Genomic DNA, 10960 nt, shown 5'->3' on the forward strand with positions numbered 1-10960 from the left:
GATTTCGGTTGAGAATAAGAGAGAGAATAGAGGAGAAAATGTGTGTGTGTTGTGTGAGAGAGAGAGAGAGAGAGAGAGAGAGATGACTCTATAAGAGGAGAAGAGAGAAGAAGAAGATAAAGCCCTGTCTGTTCTAATTTTAGTCTTTTAATTTAGTTTTGCCACCAGAATCACAAACAAAAAATTAAATATTAATATTTTTAGAAAGCTATTTAAATGTTACTGACAACTTTTCATTATATCATTGGAAAAAAAATGAATAGTCAAAAGAACATTAATTAATGTGCATTAAGAAGTGAATAGTTCTCATACTCACTAGAATATACCAACAGAAACATTTTGTTGATATATCCATATGTAATGAACACCGTGAATAGTGCTAGAGAAAAGAGGAATAGTTTATATAGTCACTAGAATATTCAGACGAACACATTATGTCGGTATACCAGTATGTAATGTATAGTTTATCGGTATTTTCATTGATGTAAAACAGTGTCTGATGTTAAATTGTATTTATATTTCCTATCTATCCATCATGTAAGTACTTAAATTCATAGTTACACACATAACACAATAACACTAGTTCACATCATAATAATAAAATAAATATTCAATTATCATTCAATAATAAATTAACATAATTGTTATTACATTTAAGTGAATTTCATCCTTAAATATTACACTATAGTTTATAGCATTACATATTCATGTGTTGCAAACTAATCAGAATTGTCTTCTTTTTCGTCAATTGACCCATCCTCATCTCCATCACAATCTTTTATGTTGATTTCATTGCTATCATCTTCATCGACTTATGAGTTTCCACTGGATCTCAAAACATCATTCAACCCCCCAGCGTCAACATCAACAAAAATATTCTCGACGATGCAGAAATTTGAATTTTCTTCTAAGAGATATTAGATAGGGAAACTTGATAAGAATCAACTAACTCACCAAGTTAAAAAAACATCATCTCCCACAGTTAATTCATCATTTTCATCCTAAACAACCTCAACTTGAGCCCCGAGTTTGGTTTTCACTACAAATAACTAATCAACTCTTAAATGATGCTTTCTAAAAAAAGGATTGTATGTGTAATAAACTTACTAACATTGTTTGGCAAAAATAAAGATATCATTGACATTGCAGAGTTTAGCCTTTGAATTAATTTTACAATTGTTTTCCTTACATTTATGTTCTCATTACATCTCTTAAGATTACAGTTCATTATCAAATCATAATGAACATCACAAAATTCAATTGTTTTCCTTACATTTATGTTCTCATTTATTTCCTGCCGAATGTCAAGACATGACACTATAAAATTTCTGAAGGGAAGGACTGGATTTTACCCTTAACATGGCTAAATTTCCATGTTTTATCAATTTGTTGAATTTGCCAGCAAAGATGGCAGCTCAACCTCTCCTCTGATATTTATCTATATCTGGAGATATAGAGCTCAAAATTAAGCGAGATTGAACTCGTTGGAAAGCTAGCATCCCATACTACAACTTCTATGAAGGAACCCTCCCCAAATTTTATCGTATTTAAGCCCAAACCTCTCAGGAATCAAGGAGACAAATATGCCTAGTTTAATGTCAGTGGATTAATTTCATCTCCAACTATCCATTTTTCCCTCCTTTCTCTCTAAATAGCTAATCCCATGCCATAGGTATGGCAACCTTCATAAATATGACCTCTCGAGGCCGTTTACACTACTTTTACCCTTTTTTTTTTTTTTTTTTGTACAATGTCCGTCAACCACCTCAAGAAATCTGCACATGTTTTACATCTATGATTTCCTACCTTTCGTAACCAACCCCAAAACACGTCATAGGCCATACATATGGCCCATAAACTCCTTTCCACTCCTCATAACCTATGAAAACTAATTTACAAAATCCTCATATCATTAAGTTATCTTATTCCTATTGTTAGTAAGCTTTCTGATGGGCCTAATTCACTCATAATTTTTCATATGAAATCTCCAAACTCCCTTTTCCCTTACTAATTTTCATCCTAGCCGAACTCAGCCTCAAAGGGACTAAGAGTTCCTTTTACTTTTTAAATGAAAATTCTCTTTTCTAATCATCATTTAAATTATAGCAACACATTAAGAACAATCTAACAAATAAAATCATAATTTCTACCCCTCTCATTCACCCTCCTAATGGTCGGCCGCCTTAGACCCTTTTTCCATGGATTTTATTTTTGTTATCCTTACAATATTTCACATCCAAAGTAATTTCGAGCACTCTAATTGGTCTAATTTTAGGTAATTTTTTATTTTTCTCAATTTATGTTTAAGAACCCTAATTCCCAATTCAAGAAAATTGTGGAATTTCAACAAAATTGAAGCTTAATTCGTAAAAGTTGAGTTTAAAACTTCTTACATGAAAGAAGTCAGAGCTTTACTTCTCAATTGATTTAAAAATCTTGGCTCCCTTCTCCTTGCATGTAACCGGCCACTCACCACTCTTTTCCTCATAACTTCCACACTTGTTTCTTGTAATCTCTCTTGTTAAATGATGTTTTTCTCCTACAAACTTGTCTAAGACTTGTAAAATTTGTTAAATCTTGGTGTTTTCTCTCTCAAATTTTTTGGAAAAATCTAAAAATCTCCCCTCCTTTTTGCATGTATGCTACCAGTTTTGCAAGGCAGAAGAAATGGGTTTTTTTGGTCCCATTTCTTCTTAATTACACTTTGTCCTAATTTCTATTCTTTTTCACAATTTAAACCACCCATTTATGTCTTTTATAATTAATTTTTTTGTATTTGTATTATTTATATATTTATTATTAAAATTTAAATTTTGATAATTTTTTCTTTATATAAGTTTGTTCTCTAGCTTTTACATTAATTTTTCTATGTGCAGTACTTATCAACGCTAGAGTTGAAAGTATTTTTAATTGAATATTCATTGATGCTAGAGTCTTAAATATTATAGGCTAACCATTTATGACATAGCAAAACAAACCCTTATCAATTAAGACAAAAATAGCAATACAGCCTACCTTAGGTTAAATACTTTAAGGATGATAGTATCTTTCATTTAGCGTAATTAGTCTTGTACCATAGAATCTTTATTGACAAGTTAAGGTGTTTTAGTAATCACAATATTAGGTGACGACTCTATAGATAAGACATTTCCCCTTGAATTACAAGGATGAGAAGAGGAGAAGGAGAAAACAAACAATGATAACAACACCATTGATACCATTAAATAGATCTTGACAATAAGAATCTAACTACACCAAAAAAATATCACAAACCATGAACAGAGTGGGCCACACAAGTCATCCAAAGGTATCAGGAGGACTCACTTGCTTTTAGGCCGCTCGTATGGCCCACTCTAATTATTGTTGGTGACCTTTTTTTTATGTTATTGAATTCATCTCGTCAAGATCTTTCCACACTCTAAGGTCTTTTTCTTTTTTTTCTTTCTTTATCTCTCCTCTCTCTCTTTATTGAATCTTGTGTGCAAATTTTGCAATTTGAGAGTCATAAATGACATTTGTGGCCCGCAAATTAGACATGTTATATGCAACTCTCTAAGTTGTATTATTTTTTAAAACATTTATTTCATCATATTTTTCTTACTATGCTAGAAACCAGAACAACTCACGAGGGAGAGAGCAAGAAAGAAGACTACGAGCAATGCATAAGCTGGAGACATTTTTTAAACAAGTGGATTGAATATAGTGTAAAGTAGTGAGATTATTTACATAGGGGTGAGGGGCCTTCGACAGGCTTGCACTGCAACAGAAACTGTTTATAGATGGGGTTAATTATAACTTACTCCTTGTAGTTTAGAAATATTAATTAAATTGTTCTTGTGGTTTCTAAATATATTTATAATTTAATCATTTTCATCATGTTCTTTTTCGATTTTTTTTTTTTTTAAAAAAAAAAAAGAAGGTAAAGTTGATAGAGTGGAAATATTGATGAGAAAAGAAGGCATTTTATTGAACAAAATACTACAAAATTTAGTATGGTCAGCTCTAGGCAAAAGGACTCGTATATTTATAAGCTCTTTCACAAAAAATCCTGAGAGCTTTCAAATTAACCAATTTCAAACTTCAAGTCACATTCCAAGTTTTTAATCTTTCTAATCCAACTCAGACATTTATTAGAAGCTCTTTCTCGAAAGATTTTTTGTTTTCAAACTTCAAGGTCACATTTCAGGTTTTTGTATGTAATTAAAAGAAAAATAAATTAATAAATGCTATCAAATCATGCCAAAATTTATTAAAAAAAATATAAAATATAAATATACAAATTTTAATTGAATTCAATTCGCATGTGATATTTTTTTATTCATTTCATATACAAAATGATTGAAACAAATTTGTTAACATTCCCATGACAATTTATAATATTATTTAATAACGATAACAAAATTAAATAATAATTGAACTATCATGTTAAATGTTTATATATAATACATTTAAATAAAAAAAAAAAAATCAACTTATAAGAGATCATGTACCTTAGAATGAAGGTCTAGCATGAATGTTATTTTTTAAAAATAAAAATATATATTATTTTAATATTTTTAAATAAAAAATTATTTGAAAACATTAACCACTCTTTTTAAAATTAAGCAGTTTACTGCCACAAAGTATTGCCGATATCAGATGCATACACGGAAGCATGAGCTGTTTGGCCACAGCATAGATTCGCAAAACAGGTTCACAAAGGGATAAACCCCGTCCTGATGAACAAGAAACAAGGACAACTTGAAATCCTGTTTCAAGGGAAAAAAAAAATGCCAGAAAAGGCAACATGCTAGCCTTTTCCAGCATATTGCAATAACCATTTATATTATAGCTTGGCCAACACAATAGAGGACTGCAAGTAAATTAACTCAAGTATCGACGAAGGAGTGCAATATTCAGAAACTCATTACAATCCCATCCCCTAAACAAAATATACTTATATAACTGCTAGACAGCGAAAAGGATCTGCTTCAAGGTGTCCAACTTCATCTATAACCCAAAAACAGTAAAGAGCGATCCCTACAGTTAGCATCTCCATATGTTAAAGGTTCGTGTAAGTTTTCATTCGATGGCCAAAAGGTCAGATGCCGGTGCTATTGGTTTGGATGATTCGGACACAGCAGGAGCTCTTGTTTTAGCTTGTTAAATCTGTACAGTATCTAATCCTACTACTCTAAGGGTAAGTGGTTTCCATCAAAATGGAAGGATTGATCACTAACATGCTATCTTTTCTATCTTCATGTTAAAGCTTCAGGTGATGCATTGCTTTGATGCCTGTAAAGTATTAACAGCATTGGAAATCTCCAGCATCTGTTGTTCCATCTTCACTCTCCAATTTCCCAACTCTTTGAACATCTCCTGTAATGGCAATATTTAAAATACGTGTTTAATTGAGCTCACAAACCATGATAGAAGGTAAAGCGAGCAAGATATTTTGACCAGATGCTATCAAATGTCACCTGAAAGAATGAAAATGAATTGTCAAGTTCTGACTTGGAATTGGCCGTGGCAGATGAATCTGGGGTCATATTAGCTTGATCTTCCTCCATCCTCTTGGGTACCAACTCCTGCACATCTCTGTTTATACCATAAAAGGGCACAACAAACCTCGGATCATTAATAAAGATCTTTTTTGCTATGTGAGGAGAGGTGTTGTGATAGATATTGGTCAACCAATAAAGTCTTCTAGACCTCGACCCAAAATTGTGTCAAAATAAAAATTATCACCTCTTCATTTTGGCCATTTCTTCCTTAAGCAGCTCCAGCTCTCCAGCACAAACAGGCTCCTGAGAGGGGTTATCAGAGTGTTTCAACCAAGGTTGAATAGCGTTGTAGGGTTCTTGTTCCTGCGGTGAGGCATTCTGCTTAAAATTAACCAAATCTGTGTTCTCTAACCAAGGTGCAAAGTCTTCCCCTTGAATATTATCCAAGTTGGTGCTCTCCAGCCAGTCCTCCCATCTTTCAGAAATTGGATTGAGGGCAGTGCATTGCTTTGATGCCTGCATGCTGCTCAGTGAATTTGAGATTTCCTTGAGTTGTTGTTCAGTCTTGGACTTCCATGTCATCACATCCTTATACATGCTCTGTCCAAAAGGAAAAGTCAGGGGCAATTGATTTATGTACAGTGACATGTGCAAATAGTACGTAAGAAGTTGAAAAAATAAACATAAGATAAGGTGTTCTTCTGATACCTGCAAACCACCCAAAGAACTTGAAATCCCCATTAGACGCTGGTCTATCTTACCTCTCCATTCCACAAATTCCTTGTAAATATCCTGTTGAAAAGACAGAAACTTAAAATGGAGCCATATAAAGCAATCTTAATTGTAATCATATTATTTTTCTACTGCAGAGAGTGATTCAACATTCACCCCAATTTGGTTAGCTTGGTGCTGCTCTTGATTCTTGGATACCAGCTCCTCCATATCCCTATAAGAGGCAGACTTAATTATTCAAGGAACACAAACCTAAGCTCAATGTAAACAAGACTTTTATTCTAGTACTATTTATTTACCTCTTCATTTTTGCTACTTCATCTCTAAGCAAAGTCAGTTCTTTAGCAGAAACAGAGTCTTGTGAAACACTACCAGGCCTATACCAAGATGGGGGAACATAGTTTGGATCTGGCACCCCAGCCTCCTGCTTGATTTTAACCAGGTCAGCACTCTCCAGCCAATACTCCATTATCCCTTGGGTGTTGTAACACCGACGAAACCGCTCAGTGCCACCTGGTGCCACTTTACCATCAATGTGCTTCAGTAGGTGGTCTAAGAGTCCAGTGTCACCAATGTGTTTACGAGCTACGGTTCTCAGTGCTGACCGGGAAATGGGATTCTCGAACACTGCCCCTTCAGCCTTCATGACATCCAGCATACTTTTCTCTGCCAGATTATACCTTCAAAACAGATACATCATTCATTTTATGAATCATCATGCGACATATCAACCCAGCAGAAAGGAAGAAAAAGAGTAACGATTTACCCTGTACCTGTCTACTGACCATCTATCCTTGACATTCTCCTTTTTTATTGAAATGGAATTTTCACGCTTGATTTGCTTACTCTTATAAACAAGACTAGTTTTCTTTGCCTTTGCACGTCTCACAGCTTGTCCTTCTCTGTGTTCGCTGAGGGCATGACACTTCCTTTTCTTAGCTTCTGGCAACACAAAAGACCCAATACCATCTTCACCTACTTTCAAATCTTCTTTGACAATGGCAGATGGAAATTGAGGGTTATTCTTCCCATGCTTTACAACGGCAGATGGAAGTTGAGTGTTCTTCTGTCCATGCTTAACAATGGCAGATCGAGGTTGAGGGTTCTTCTGTCCATGCTCGACAACAGCAGGTGGAAATTGAGGGTTATTTTCCCCAGGACTGTCAACGAACTCAATATGCCTGCTGACCCCCCATTGTATCATTCCAGTGCGTTTTATCTCCAACAAACACGCCCCTTTCTTCGTACTTTCATCTCCCCTGCCACAACTTTCATGCAATTCTGAAGAGCCTGTAAAGATGAACCACAATGAATGCCTCAAAAACAAAACTGACTCCATGTTCTTTACAACATATAAATGCATTTACGGCAAAAGGTGTTGGGTTCTTTTCCACTACCTTTGTCTGACTGCGACATCAAAAAGCACATGATCCCATAGCCAAAAAGCAAGTGTTTGATGGTAAAAAGCGTCCCTTGAAACTAACCTACAAAACACAAACAAACATGGAGTACAGGTACTTTTACCCTCTGCCCTCCTCTCGGTGAATGCGAAACAGACAAGCAAAACCCTTTTAAGATTAAAAAAAAAAAAAAGAAGTTTTCACAGAGAATCACAAGCAAATACACGAGACCACTATCAAAAACTTTCAATGCCAATACAATTATACTACTTCCTATAATATCTCATGCAGAATCAAGGTACATCAATGCTGAAACCTAGCAAATTTTCTCAGCATGGTACCCATTGAAGGGGCAATCATATGCATGAAAAAATAAAAAAGTACACCAACCAAAAAGACAAAAGCAACAATCAAAACATGGAAACATGTTACACTATGTAAGAATGAATTGAGGTACAGAGAAATTAATGGGGGGGGAAAGAATAAACACACCAGTAATTGCATCCATAACTTTTCAGTGTTTAATGGTATTAAAATGTATCTGCCATCATCCACATTCTTCAATAACAAAGTTGCATTGAATTGCAAGATAGGTTTACAAAACACAATAGTGACATATCCCAACCAATTTCTCTCAAGCTTACCCCTTTTTGAACTCGATTAAATGCATCCCAAAACAACAGTGAACACAAAATCGAAAACATAAAAGGGTTTCATCCTAAAAGCGATGAAGTTCAACAACGAAACCATTCAACACATCACGTTAAGGTTGTAGAAGCTCTCAATGAAATATCTTTCAGAAACAACTAGCCTTCGGCATTTTCAACATCGTTCACATACTTTATGATCCCACACCTCCAACAAAAACCCCCTTCAAAAAAAACTAAAAAACAAAAAATAAAACGTTAATTATTTTTTTTACTTATTTATTTGTTAGGGCAAAAAAGAACCCATGATCCACACGCCCATTCCCCTCTACTTCCTTCTTTCCCTCGGTAACCAAACAGCCAAGGTCTCAAAAACGACATGCCCTTATCCTGCATCACCCCGTTTCAAAGACCAACCACAACACAAAAAGCCGCAGAAAACCAAAACACAAAGCACGCAGATAATAAAATAAAAATTTCCAGAAACCACTAAAGAAAACAAAATCAGGGTTTAAGGTTTTACCTAAAAATTAAAGGGTTTCTTCCTTAAACATTCATCAAGACATTGTTAAAAGAAATCCCGAAACGAACAAGAAAAAAGAAAAAAAAAAAACACAGATTTTTTTGCAGGAAAAAAAAAAAGGATCAAAGAAGAAGACAGTTAGGGTTTGCTTACCTTGGTGTTAGTTGAGGATTTGGTGTCTGATTGATGGGTTTTGAGAGATTTCTAAGAGGAGAGAGAGTGGAATGTATCTTATTTGTCTAGGGCCGACGCTGTACGTAGCCTAACTAGAACTGATTTCTTTTCGGTTTTTCATGAAAAAATAAATAGGGTTTATATTTAAATATGTAAATTAATAATAAAAAAACACAAAACAAAAATATACGAAAACTCAATTGCTAATTTTATATAAAAAAAGCTTGGAAAAAAATTATTTTAATATACTTTTTAAAATATTATACACTACAATCCAAACAATTCTCTAGTAAAAAAAATTAAATTTATATATTTTCTCCTTTACATCTCATGATTTCTATATTTTAATTATGTTTGTTATAAAAATCATAAATCAGTACCTTCGGGCTCTCTAGTTCTCTTTTTGTTATGAGAAATTGAATTTATTTTTTTTCCTGAAAGGAAGGTATATTAAAATAAATTGTGACGTATAAATGCATAGTTGTCAAACTATAAATTGTAATGTAGGAATTGACTTGGAAAGAGCTTGGTCATTAAATCATAACATTAACTTGCAAAACACTAGATTAGTTTAGGTTTATTATTTTTTTTAAAAATAATATTATGTTTTTTTTAAAAAAACAATTCTTGGTATTAACCTTTTTAAATTTTAACCGAGTTTGTCCTAATTAATTAAATATCATCGAGTTAATGTCTAATTTTTTGATTTAATTAAAAATATTATTAATATCAGTTTAGATAATATGATAGATGACTCCATTATTGGTAGATATAAACATAAGGGGATCTAATATGAGATTTTTAAAACAGAAAGGATTGACAAGTTATTTAGATAAAAACAGGGAGTAAATAATAGTTTACTCAAAATATTTCAAATTGTTTATATATATATATATTTACAGTTGTACTAGCGTGCTTTTTTTTTTTTTTTTCCTTTTTGGGTCATCTTCTAGTTGTTGAGATTGAAATTTAAATTTGGCAGCTGCAGGAGGAGCAGAGTCAGCAGTGGCAGGGGTGTCCTGTGCTGTCCTTCCCAATGGTTTTAAACTAGTACGGATTTTCAGAAAAAAAAAAAAATTTATGGTTTGCTTGGGGGTTACTCTTCTTTTTTTTAGGTTGGAGAAATTTGTGGGTTTTAAATTTAATTTACCTGCCTGGCATCTTCTCATTGTTAAAGCTTAATATCCATCAAAAAAAAATGTTTTTAAAAGTTGAATTATGATTGTTTTTTAAAGTATTTTTTATGTTAAAATATATTAAAATAATATATTTTTTATTTTTTTAAAATTATTTTTGATAATCAGCACATAAAAATAATTTAAAATATCTAAATTAATTAATTTAAAAAAAAAAATTTATTAACAAGCAACGCAGTATATAAATTAGATATGTACACTAAATTAATGGTGCAATTTAACATATCTAATTATCTGGTAGATATAATTTTATACATAAGATTAAGATTTGGATCGTCCAAAATCATTGACCACACATCCTCTCATCCACACATAACGGATGAATTCAAATCCCAATCACATTATTGTTCAATATAATCCATATTACCTATAATTAAGATCATGGCTCAGAATCTTTTTTATTTTCCCAAGTTTAACAAGCGCAATTGGTCGAGATATTCATAGACATTAAATATATTTTTAAAAACAATATTAGCAAAATCCAAAGCTTTATTATAACAGTGAAAGCAAATTATCTATAAAATACACCTGAAATGAACATATTAAATGACTATAAGAGTCAAATTAAGGTTAACATATAACATTGAGATTAAAGAATCAATTTTCAAAAAGTAATTATATTACGATTATACTGATGTTTATTTGATTTTATTTTATTTATGAACAAGATCAAGCTCATTGTAAAAGTAGCAAACTCAATATGTTATTCAAACTTGGCTTGAACTCGATTTAGTTTTCACGAACTAATCTTGAATACAACTTGACTCTCTAGTTCACAGCCCTGCCTGCTTAAAAGCACTCATTA

At 32.7% G+C, this 10960-nt stretch overlaps 1 protein-coding gene across 1 annotated transcript; it reads right to left on the reverse strand.

Annotated features, from left to right (window-relative positions):
- Positions 1-4819: 4819 nt before the first annotated feature.
- Positions 4820-9071, reverse strand: LOC118050780 (uncharacterized). Its single transcript, XM_035061238.2, has 9 exons — positions 8939-9071; positions 7613-7699; positions 6989-7505; positions 6515-6895; positions 6372-6429; positions 6192-6275; positions 5728-6083; positions 5460-5577; positions 4820-5358 (listed from the first exon to the last, which is right to left on the reverse strand). The coding sequence occupies exons 2-9, from the start codon at positions 7641-7643 to the stop codon at positions 5251-5253; spliced, it is 1653 nt and encodes a 550-aa protein (XP_034917129.1). The 5' UTR covers positions 7644-7699; positions 8939-9071; the 3' UTR covers positions 4820-5250.
- Between the last annotated feature and the right edge of the window lie 1889 nt (positions 9072-10960).

Source organism: Populus alba, chromosome 4 (genome assembly GCF_005239225.2).
Source record: "Populus alba chromosome 4, ASM523922v2, whole genome shotgun sequence".
NCBI classification, from domain to species: Eukaryota; Viridiplantae; Streptophyta; class Magnoliopsida; order Malpighiales; family Salicaceae; genus Populus; species Populus alba.